Source organism: Mirounga leonina, unplaced genomic scaffold (assembly GCF_011800145.1).
Source record: "Mirounga leonina isolate KUSES-001 unplaced genomic scaffold, KU_Mleo_1.0 Mir_173, whole genome shotgun sequence".
Lineage (NCBI taxonomy): Eukaryota > Metazoa > Chordata > Mammalia > Carnivora > Phocidae > Mirounga > Mirounga leonina.
In genome coordinates, this window is record NW_023270447.1 from 79,112,894 (window position 1) to 79,125,376 (window position 12,483).

The 12,483-nt window shown below is 39.2% G+C and overlaps 1 protein-coding gene across 13 annotated transcripts in view; it reads left to right on the plus strand.

Moving 5' to 3' along the window:
- Positions 1 to 12,483, plus strand: part of EIF4G3 (eukaryotic translation initiation factor 4 gamma 3) — a 338,415-nt gene that overhangs the window by 293,734 nt on the left and 32,198 nt on the right. For all 13 annotated transcript variants that reach the window (XM_035019573.1, XM_035019576.1, XM_035019574.1 and 10 more), the window contains 5 exons: positions 1,958 to 2,052; positions 4,250 to 4,343; positions 6,258 to 6,375; positions 8,725 to 8,945; positions 10,661 to 10,779. In XM_035019573.1, coding sequence (XP_034875464.1) covers positions 1,958 to 2,052; positions 4,250 to 4,343; positions 6,258 to 6,375; positions 8,725 to 8,945; positions 10,661 to 10,779 — 647 coding nt within the window. The remainder of the gene's footprint in view (positions 1 to 1,957; positions 2,053 to 4,249; positions 4,344 to 6,257; positions 6,376 to 8,724; positions 8,946 to 10,660; positions 10,780 to 12,483) is intronic.

The following is a 12,483-nucleotide window of genomic DNA, read 5'->3' on the forward strand; positions in this document are numbered from 1 at the left end:
TAAAAGAAAGAAATGGGGAAAATGTGAAAGGTGAAATAGAAGGCATTTTACACTGGAGAAAATAGGAAATTCATTGACTAAGTTTAAGAACATTGGAAGAGGAAACTTTTTCAGAAGGGAAATGATCATTCTTCTCATAAGCCTGTTTATTTTGGGATGGCAGGAGGGCATCCAGATAGGAGCACTCATTTGTCCACTGTGCTGTTATGTGAGCACGCTAGTTACTGGGTCATGTAAGTGTAATGGTTGAGAGCATAGACTCTGGAGTCAAACTGTTTGGGTTTGAATTTCTGCCCTCCTTCATAGGATTTGTGTGAGGATGAAGTGAGGCATAATATGTAAAGTGTTCAGCATAGCAAATGGCACATAGTAAATACTCAACAACCATTAACTATTATTTATCACAGACAGTAGAGCTCATAGTGAAGTTACAAGAGATGAATCCTCCATGGAAGAAAGTGTACTTTTAAGTTTCATGGGACACCACACTTCTCACCTTCCTCACCATAGAACCTAGCAGAGTGCCTTTCACATAATGACTTTTATTTATTATTGAACTAGATTGAAAGCCCAATCCATGGAAAGATGTCCACAGATGACTAAAGGAAGAAAACAACTCTTGGAAAAGTAACAGATAAAGAACAACTGGAGAGGAAGGAGTACTAGGATATAAGAAACGAACAAGAAACAAGTTTGTTCATGATCAGTAATGTCAGCACAAAGAAAATCACGTATATGAGGATCAGAAAAGCTTTTGGATAGACAGTTTGGTGGTCTTACATTCAACAAATATTAAGTGCCCATCACTTAACAGGAGAGACAAAATCCCTTCCTTCGTGCAGCTTACAGAGTATCAGGGGGATAGACAACAAACGCTCAAATAAAATATGTGATTTTGTCAGATCATTTTATTCTAGAGAAAAAGATAAAACAGAGAGGGAGGAAGTGGGGGTGGTGCCAGGCTTGGTGGGTAAAGGTGCAAGTTTAAATAGGGTGGTTGGGGTGCCTGTTAAAGTTGGAATTTGAGTGAAAACCTGAAGGAAGTATGAAGGAATTAAGCCACATGGATATCTGGGGAAAGGTTTTTAGGCAAAAGGAATAGTAAGTAAAAAGCTCTGAGGTAGCATTTTCAGGGAACCGCAAAGAGGCCAGTGTGGCTAAAGCAAAGAGCATAGGGAGAGAGTAGTGGAAGATGGGATTTGAGAGGCAGGAGGCTGGATTACTCAGAGCTTGTAGGCCATTTAGAAGTAATACAGTTTTTTTGTCTGAGTGAGATGGAGAGATTAACAGGAGTGTTTTGAGTAGAGAAGTGACAGGACCTGACTTACACTTAATTAGGGTCATGCTGACCGCCATGATACAGACAGTTGAGGGTGGAAGCAGTGGAGCTAGTGAAGATGTTTTTATACTAATCGACCAAGTGTTGCTGGTGAAAACCAAAATGGTAGTGTTGGTAGTAATAAGAAGAAGCTAGATGCTGAATATATTGTAAAGGTTGAACTGACAAGATTTGCTGCCAAGTGTGAGAGAAATAGGAATCAGGGGTTTCTGCCTGAGCAGCTGATGGTTTGGAGAAGCAGGTTTTGGGGAAATGAGCCAAGTGTACTGTGTCATTTGACACTATTAAGTGAAATAAACTTTGTAATAAATAATTTCCATCTGATTTCTCCTGAAGTGTTCTAATCATGCACTCTAAACACTAGATTTGGCCCTTGTGTGTCTAGCACTGAATCTCTTGTATCAGTTACTTTCTCCTAGGTCGGCTCTCAGGTATTTCTACCTGATATCTTCATTTCGTCCTGGATGTTAAAGAGATTGTCAGCAGTGCTTTAACAATCTCTTTTGTCCTTTTCCTTGATTTTCATTGGAGCTGCTCAGTTGAAAATACTGCTCACTCTTTCACTGTCAAACTGACTTGAGGTAGATGAGAGACTGGTTCACTCTTTTCTCCCTGCAGGCGTCCAGAGAGTGGATGAAGGTGGATGGAACACTGTACAAGGGGCCAAGAATAGTCGGGTACTAGACCCCTCAAAATTCCTTAAAATCACTAAGGTGAGTATGACATTTAAAACACAACTTATAACAGCCTGAGAACGTGACTCTCAAAATTATTTCTTGTTCATATAAAACAGCCATACTGCAGATTTTATTGGGGAGTGTTTTTTTTAATGCAGATTTTCTACAAGTCAGTATTGATCCGTGTGTTCTTACTACTTGTCCTGGTGTTCTTCTCATTTCTTGGAGGGTTTACTAAGGTGGAAGGGACAAGTTTAATTCCTCAAGTTAAAAGATGCTTACTATAAGAGAGATGATGATAATGATACTAAAGAAGCTATAAATTATAAGCTTTATACAATGTATCCTTAGCTCTGGGGAAGAAGCAACTATCTGTTTAAGCCTTACTTGAAAGGAATATAATGGTTTGCCATATCCAAAGCCTAAAAGAAAGCACAGAAGACCTACTACTAGAAATCATTCTGTGATGAAGATTTAATATGTTCTGCCTTCTTCTCTCTTGAGAATCCATGGGCGGTAAGAGGAAATAGGTTTCTCTTAGCAGATGTTTTCAGCAGAAGTTGATCACTGTAAGTCAGGTGAAGAACCTTGGAGAACATAGAGAAAGTGGCATTACCTTTTGTAGAAGTGGAAGCTTCTACAGCCCAGTGGGTTTTAGAAATCATTTGGAAGTCTAGTTTGATCCTTCCTGTGCAATACACTTTCCATAGTTCTGAAAATTGGCAGCCTACCAGTAGGATACTAATAGCAATCTAAAGCTAATGTGGAAACATCAAATGAAAGAAGAGAACTGACAGAAAGAAAGACTGAGAAAACTGGAAGAAGATGGGCTATGTCATTTTCATCTTCATGTCAAAGTATTGCTTCAGGATAGAACATTCCATCTCTAGATTGCTCTTGATTTTAATTAGCAAGGATCCTGTTCTCTAAGATTCTGGTACATTCTTCTAGTTATTTATGTCTCATTGCAGGGATTCCATTGCTGAATACAGCTTGATTCCCATCCGCTTCTGTTTCTAGCAAGAGACTGTTTTAACAAAAATCTTATGTTAAGAGAATCCCTCCAACATCAACCCCAACATCTTTGAAAATAATATTTGTGTTTTTAAATATTGTTTCCATGCATGGATGCTATAAAAAAGAATAATTTTGGTATTAAAACTACAACATTATTAAATTTTTCAAGCTTGTAAACTCTTTTAAAATAAATTTTGTGTATATTGAGGTAGTTACACTATAGGTACTCTACTTAAATACTCTAGAAAAAGTTCAAAACCTTTAAACAAATGCATTGTTAACTGGGAGAGATTTGTGTGACAGCATGTGGTAGAGCAAGGCAGCACTATTGGAATTTATGAACACTTTTACTACAAAGAACTGCATTGCAGCTTACTGTGGTATGTGTTTTCTAATTAGTATTACATTCTAATTCTATTCACTTTTGCTAAAGTTGTGTTTGGGGGATTAAACCTTAGAGAGGCATCTTAACTTCCTGTCTAATATCCTATATTCACTTTTTTCTTACTCCCTTTTATTGAATACTGCCATTCCACTTCTCCATCCTTATCACCCACGTATTAGGCTTTGCTGAAATATGAACTCCCTTTGTGCCATCTGACCTGTTTTCTAACAGTAATGTGAAGAGATTAATGAGTTAATTTTGTAGTATACAAAATTTATATATTCACTGGGCATTACTAGACAGGAGGAATTACTAGAAATTGCTTACATTTAGTCAAATGGTGTACCATCTTAGAGGACCTGAACGCATTCTCCAGACCAGTGGTTCCAAACTGTTTTGTGGAAGCTGGATTCCAGGAAAGTAATTAAGGGTCCACCAGAATCCCATGTGAATGTGAACAGCTCCAGTTTGTATTTCTTAAATTGGCATTCCAAGGACTTTTTTTTTGCCCAAGTTGGTTTTCACTGCACTGAAGGGGAAAAGAAGATAAACCATTCTAGGGACACCTGGGTGGCTGAGTCGGTTGAGCAGCTGACTCTTGAATTCAACTCAGGTCATGATTTCAGGGTCATGAGATCGAGCCCAGCATTGGGCTCTGTGCTCAGTGGGGAGTTCACTTGAGATTCTCTCTTTCCTTCTCCCTCTGCCTCTCCCCGCCACTCGCATGCATGCTCACTGTCTCTCTCTAAAATAAATAAATCTTTATGGAAAAAGAAGATAAACTGTTCTCGAATGTTTCCTATAATTGGTTTGTGGTCACTTATATTACAGCCCACAATTGATGAGAAAATTCAGCTGGTACCTAAAGCACAGCTGGGCAGTTGGGGAAAGGGCAGCAGTGGTGGAGCAAAGGCAAGTGAGACTGGTAAGTATGAAGTGTCCCTTCTCGGGAACCTGGGTGTGGTCTGTCAGTATTCATCTTATAGCACATTCCCACAATCATTTAATAATGGTTTTAGGAAAAGATCTATAGATGAATCGTGCCCAAACTTACTGGTCTCCCTCTCACTATGGATCCTTAGGTATTTTAAATATTTACAGTTTTTTTAGTTCAGTTAGGCTGTTTAAAACTTTAATCTCTTAGGTTCCCTTGTTAAAGTTGATACTCACAAACTCAGTATAATTAGAGAAATTACTAGTACCCCAAATGAAAAAGAAAACTCATTTTGCTAAGAAAAAGAATTGTAGGGGCGCCTGGGTGGCTCAGTTGGTTAAGCGACTGCCTTCAGCTCAGGTCATGATCCTGGAGTCCCGGGATCGAGTCCCGCATCGGGCTCCCTGCTCGGCAGGGAGTCTGCTTCTCCCTCTGACCCTCCTCCCTCTCATGCTCTCTGTCTCTCATTCCCTCTCTCTCAAATAAATAAATAAAATCTTAAAAAAAAAAAAAAAAGAATTGTAAAAGGGAGTTGTAAAAGAACTAGAGTGAAATATTTTTCAAAATATTTATCAAAAGTCAGATTTGGGGGCACCTGGGTGGCTCAGTCGTTAAATGTCTGCCTTAGGGCTCAGGTCATGGTCCCAGGGTCCTGGGATCGAGTCTCACATCGGGCTCCCTGCTCGGCGGGAAGCTTGCTTCTCCCTCTCCCACTCCCTCTGCTTGTGTTCCTTCTCTCACTGTGTCTCTCTCTGTCAAATAAATAAAATCTTTAAAAAAAAAAAAGATTTTGAGAGATTTTACCTTAGGACTCAAATGTTTAGATCATCACAAACACATCTTTTTAAAAAGCCAAGGAAGTCCAAAGGAAAGTAAAAAACTTCAGTGTTAACCCTTTTCCATATTTCCCTTGTACTAAGTAATTTTGATCTTTGATTCTTTAAATTTTAAAAAATTGTGTTATTGGGATGCCTGGGTGGCTCAGTCAGTTAAGTGTCTGCCTTCAGCTCAGGTCATGATCCCAGGGTCCTGGAATCAAGTCCCAGATCAGCTGAGCAGGGAGCCTGCTTCTCCCTCTGCCTGCCGCTCCCCCTGCTTGTGCTCTCTCTCTCTCGCTGACAAATAAATTAAAAAAACAAATCCTTAAAAAAATTTGTTATTCACTTAAGCCCACATGCAAATTTTACATATAAATACATAGGATTTATATTAGCTTTTGTAAGTGTAGTATTGTGTTTTATTTTTGCTTGGCTGTCTCCTTCCCTGTCTACCATTCCCACCCCCTTCCCTACCTAGGATAATTTATTATGTTTTTAAAGCAGCAAATGGTTGTAGTGAACAAAGATTTCTAAGTTTTGGGGGTTTTTTGCAGGCTAATTCCTTCTTTTTTATTCTTATTTAATTAACATGTAGTGTATTATTAGTTTCAGAGGTTGAGTTTAGTGATTCATTAGTTGCATATAATAACCAGTGCTCATTACATCAAGTGCCCTCCTTAATGCCCATCACCCAGTTACCCCATCCCTCAGACAGACAAATTCCTTCTAACATTATGCTTCTGAGTATGGTCTATGGACCAGGAGATTGACATAACCTTGTTAGGCTTGTTAGGAATACCTAGTCTCCAACAATCCACCTTTCTCCCAAGGGAGGCAGATGACTTAGAAGCTGCATTTGAGGGATGCCTGGGTGGCTCAGTCGGTTAAGCGTCTGCCTTTGGCTCAGGTCATGATCCCGAGGTTCTGCTCATCCGGGAGTCTGCTACTCCCTCTCCCTCTCTGCTCCTCCCCACCACTCATGCTCTCTCTCAAATAAATAAATAAAATCTTAAAAAAAAAAAAGGCAGCTGCATTTTTATCATGCAATTTGTATTTTTTTTTTTCCCTCAATCCTCAACACCTATAGATGCCTTACGGTCAAGTGCTTCCAGTTTAAACAGATTCTCTGCTTTGCAACCTCCAGCACCTTCAGGGTCTACATCATCTACACCTTTAGAGTTTGATTCCCGACGGACCTTAACCAGGTAAGAAGTTGACTGACCTACTTGTCAATGTCTGTTCTCTTTGTATCATTCTCTCTCTCTCTCTCTCTCTCTCTCTCTCTGTCTTTCTCACACACACACACACACACACACACACACACAGGCATGCCCACATAGACTATGATAATCATCTTTATGGCATGGATACCTTTTATCCCTAAGGTTGATTTTCTTTTTCTTTTTCTCCTTTGATCTTCACATTTTGTAATTTCCAAGATAAGAACATAATTGAGTGGTAGATTTGGGATGGGGTGGAAAGGAAGAGCAGGTTACCTGTCAAGTTTCTAATAGCTTGCTTCTTAAGAAACTAGACCCACCCAAATAGCCCTGGAGGCTGGTGGAGGGCTTGCTAAACTAATGCCTCAGTATGCTCTAGATTAACCTAACACTCTGAAGCACATGAATTAAAGCGAATGGATAGTCTATCCATATGTTTTTCTGTCACGCTGTTTTTCAAGTTATGTTTGAGGCTCTCCTTCGTTTCTCACTATTCTCTGTATTTTACTGTCTACTTTCATTTTCGTAGGACTGATATAGTGAAGTGTTTCGTTGGTTAGCTTACAGAGAATAAATAAAGACCTATAGAATAATGACAGAAAACATTTTTTATTTTTTAAAATTTAAAATTTTTAAAATTTTATTTATTTAAGTAATCTCTACATCTAGCATGGGGCTCGAACTTACAACCCCAAGATCAAGAGTCACACAATCTACCAACTGAGCCAGCCAGGCGCCCCTCAAAATTTTTGACTTAAGCGCTTTTAGTGCTAAAGTTGCTTTAAGCTCTCAAACTTTTTTATTAATTTTTGTAATCAGTTTGACCAGGTAGACTTTCTAAACTATGTTACTGTTCCCTTGGCTTCTGCAACAAAATATACTTAGCATAATTCAACTTTTAATGATGGCTCAGATTACCACTAAGTGTCATTTGTGGGGTGCCTGGGTGGCTCAGTTGTTAAGCATCTGCCTTCGGCTCGGGTCATGATCCCAGGGTCCTGGGATCGAGCCCTGCGTTGGACTCCCTGCTCAGCGGGGAGTCTGCTTCTCCCTCTCCCACTCCCCCTGCTTGTTGTGTTCCCTCTCTTGCTGTGTCTCTCTGTCAAATAAATAAATAAAATTTTTTTTAAAAAGCATCATTTATGCTATTGAAGTATTTGTGGCTCTTTGCTCTGCCATAAATTTCCCCTGATGGCTCTGCATTTTGAGTACTTGTGTATGTTCTTTCAGAGGTTAGATCATTGTTGTGCCTCTAGTCATTTCTCTTCTCTCCCTTTTAATTTGCTGCTCCTGATCTGCTATGGGCCAAGGAACTATTTGCCCAGCTCATTAGAATTATCTAAAACAGGACGTATAGGGAGTAAATAGGGAGATAGGAAGATTCTCTCTTAAATAAACTGTGTGACTTTGGCCATGCAAAAACTACTTCTGGGGTGCCTGGGTGAGGCAGTCGGTTAAGCATCCGACTCTCAGTTTCAGCTCAGGTCGTGATCTCGGGGTCATGTGATCAGATTAGGCTCAGCACAGAGTCTGCTTGGGACTCTCTCCCTCTCCTTCTGCCCCTCCCCCCTGCACTCAGACCTGTGCTCTCGCTCTCTCTCAAAAATAAATCTTTTTTAAAAACCTACTTCTAGGGGCGCCTGGGTGGCTCAGTCATTAAGTGTCTGCCTTCGGCTCGGGTCGTGATCCCAGGGTCCTGGGATCAAGCCCCGCATCGGGCTCCCTGCTCAGCAGGGAGCCTGCTTCTCTCTCTCCCCCTCCCCCTGCTTATGTTCCCTCTCTCGCTGTGTCTCTTGCTGTCAAATAAATCTTTGAAAACAAAACAAAACAAAACCTACTTCTACTTGGTTCTCAAAATATTTTACTTATATTTGAAGTTTCTGAATAAATTCTGTAATTTGTAATTACAGGTAATTATAGGTCTTTATTCATTCTCTGTAAGCCAACCAATAGAACAGTTCACTATATGATACATAGTGATACCATGTTTGTTTGGTATTCTCTCACTTTTTTAGCTCATACATTCATCATTGTCTTCTTTATTCGTAAAAAAATTTAAAAACTAAAAGAGTTGCCATTGGCATTTTAAAATTTTAAGTAGTATCCCTTTTAACATTTGCGAAAAAAGTAAAAGCATGCTTAACATTCTCTTGAAAGCACTGATTTTACTTGTTTATATAAATACAGTTTGAAGTATAATTGGTGCCTCACACCTTTGAAGTTATGTGTGAAAAATTACTCTGCATACTTTCAGAAAACCTAAGTGTTATTTTATAATTTGAATATATAGGGAATGGGGTGGTTTCTTCTGAAAAGTGTATTTTGTCTTTTAAGTCGTGGAAGCATGGGCAGAGAGAAGAATGATAAGCCCCTTCCATCTGCAGCAGCTCGTCCCAATACTTTCATGAGGGGTGGCAGCAGCAAAGACCTGTTGGACAATCAGTCTCAAGAAGAGCAACGCAGAGAGATGCTAGAGACCGTGAAACAGCTTACGGGAGGCATGGATGTGGAAAGGAACAGTGCTGAGGTTGACCGAAACAAGGCCCGGGAGTCAGGTGAGAGACTTGATACATATAGGTAGGAGATTTGGGCCTTAAATGTGGAATTAGAAATACAGAGGAGACCTTGTGCCTGTGTAGATTTCAGAATCAATGTGTGATAATAACACACTGGTGTCTTCAAAGGTAAAGGGCTCCTTCATAGTTTTGTAACATTGTTCTCATTTCCCAGGTTACCCCTTTGTTCAATAATTTATAAATTTTTCCCTTTGTCTAGTAAGTGTGATGGTGACGAGAGCCACTTGCTGTATATTAAGCAATCTGAATTTCTTACAAGTTCTCAAAATAACAACTCACTGTGCATTAGAGTGCATGTGCTTTGTAGAGCCCTCAAATGTATGAAAATTCTCACATTATTGAGCCACTGCAAGGCAAACCTAAGAGGAAATGTCAGATCGTCTTTTGCTACCTTAATCTTGGTAATTTCTGTGGTTTTTGTACATGTTTAGTATGCGTATGACAGGAGGACCAACTCCGATAATGCTCTAAAAATTACTATCATGAATGTAACCTTATCTGTGTTTCTATTTCCTCATCTGTTACATGGGGTTAGTAAATGTACCTCCCTTATAGAATTATGGTCAAGATTAAATGAGAAGTTAAAACAGGTAAATACTTAGAACATTATCTGATAAATACAGATTTTCAAAAAGGTACTAGATGTCATGATGATGATGATGATGATGATGGCAACAATGAAAAATAGATTAAAGGTAATTTTAAGCATTCTTAAAATCTTAATTCTGAAGTGATACTGGTTGTTTATAACATTCTTATAGCTTCCAAATTTGTTTCAGTATTTAAATTATGTTTCCTAACTATAGTATCTAAATGGATTCAAAGACAAATTGAAATGTCTTCTCCCAACTCTAGACTTCAGGTCTTTTAGCTTTGGGACATGTGGCTTTCTTATCTATGGTAGGTATTTGGGGAACATAAAAAGATAGGGCATGAAAATATCATGTGTGCGGTAAATAATATAGCACAGCTGCTCTCTGCATGTTTATGTTTATTGTCTGGGTCATTCGTTTATTCACTACATGCACACTGACCACCTGGTGAATTGTGGGCACAGGATCTCCCTCTCAGCCTTCAGTCATATACAAGTACAAACTGAGAAAAATGCTATGGAGGAGAGGAGCGGAGTTCTAAGAGAGTACTTAACAAAGAACTATCTAGAATTGACACAGATATGTCAGGGAAGGCTTCCCTCAGGTCTGATGGACCAGTAGGATTTAAATAGGTTTATAGGGAGGAATGGGTATGGAGCAGAGAGAAAGAGTATTCCATCCAGGAGGAGCACCATGAGCAAAGTAATAATAAGTAGGTAGAACCATGGCATGTTCAAGCAACTGCCAAAGGCCAATGTGGTTAGAGTTCTGTGCATGATTGTGCAAGCTTCATGTGCTCTTCGTCATTGAAGCAGTGGAGAAGAATCAAAGTGCAGAAAGGAACCAAAAGGCTTTAATTATAAAAGTTTACCATATCCCTATATTCTTTTAATTGTAGAATATGGAGTTACTTGGTGTGTATATCTATGCTACAATAAACATTTCTTTTTTCTGCTTTTAGATGTCTTGCCTTGTCAAATTTGTATCTAATGCTTTTATGGAAAACTCAGTGTAACAACACATAAATATTGTCAACCATAATCCCACCATTTTAATGATAATTTTTGTCATTTTTACTTTCACTTTTTTTAACCTCACTAGTAATGAAACCAGAAATTCCAGCAACATCAGCTCCTGACAAGCCAGCATTGTCAGAATTGGAGATGGAGAAGAAGTCCAAATCTATCATTGATGAATTTCTACACATTAATGATTTTAAGGTAAACGAAATTAAAAAAAAAAAAAGGGCAACAACACAGAAAGCCCCATAACAGATATAGTAACTAGGCTGTGGTCTAAGTCACTTGTCACTAAGACTTAGAGTGAGTAATCCAAGTCCCACACAGTTGAGTTTGCACAACTCTGATGCACTCTTGCCAACTATTCTCTTTTAAATTGATAATGGAGTTCCCAGGATCACATGGCAGGAAGGGAGAATGGCCACCAGTCCATCCCCACTGTGGGATAACCACATTGACTTTGATACTCATGAACAAAAAACAACACATCACCATTATTAGGAATTCCTGTCTCCCTATATATTGCCTCTCGTGATCTTTACAATCATTTTATTATCATTCTTGTATTAACTTTGAAGTATGGCTGATGTTACTTTATATTTATTTCCTAAGTAGAAAACTGAGGCACCCAAGAATCAGCACTGTGTCAGGGTCAGACAGCCTAAGTGAAACATTCAAGACCCAGCTTTGAATCTGCCATTCTTTAGCCCTAGCCTTCTCTTTGATCTTCGTTTTAAGATGGTAGTGAATAAGATAGACATAATGCCTGACTTCATGAGCCCTATAGTCTCGTGGCAGAGACAGATCATAAAGACTTAACTCCACAGATTAAGTATTTAAATTGTAGTTATAATAAATGACAGTAGACCTATGGGTCTTAGGAAGATCATATAACAGTACCTAGTTTAGGGATCTGGAGTCAGCAGAGAGAGGCTTATCTGTTAAATTATTTGTCAGATATATTAACTATTTTTGCTTTGGCATTATATTAAAAATTCTTTCAAGTTTACTTGTTCTTTCAAGTGTAGTCATTATCTGCTTTCTCTGCTTAACAGTCACCTTGATTAACTATAGCCCAGCCTTCCAAAACCCTCAAGCCTCTGAAATTGTCCAAAATTGAGAAGAAGTACTAAGAAATTTTGATGATGAGCCAGGTAGTTGGAGAGGATATACTCTGTCAGTGACCCTATGATGAACTGGAGACATAGGGAAAAAAAGACCTTAGTAACACCTAAGTGCAACAGGAGGGCTGTCTGAAAAATCAGCCCTAGGCCTGGCCTGCAGGATGGAAGAAACAGAGTCATATGGAAGTCAGAAGACTCAGGAATTTCTTTTTTCTTTCTTTCTTTTTTTTTTTTTTTTAAGATTTTATTTATCTGACAGAGAGAGGGAGAGAAAGAAAGCACATGCACGGGGAGCGGCAGGGAGAGGGAGAAGCAGGCTTCCCACTGAGCAGAGAGCCTGATGTGGGGTTTGGTCCCAGGACCCCAGGATCATGACCCGAGCCGAAGGCAGATGCTTAACCAGCTGAGCCACTCAGGCGCCCAAGGACTCAGGAATTTCACTGTACAATGTACAAGGCAGCTCTGCTGTACAGTGATGATAAGAACCAGGTAACATTGTCAGACATAGTGGGGCTTACTATGTGCTAGGTGTGCTGTTCTACATATTTTATATGTATTAGTTCATTTAATCCTCAGGAGGATCATCCTCTTGATCATCCTCCCTAATAATAATACTATTATTATTATAATAGCCATTTTTATAGATAAGGAAACTGAGAGGCAAAGATGTAAAATAACTCGCTCTGGGCCATGCTGCTGATAAGTAGCCTACTCAGGATTTAAAATTAGTTTTCTAGGGGCGCCTGGGTGGCTCAGTTGGTTAAACGTCTGCCTTCCCCTC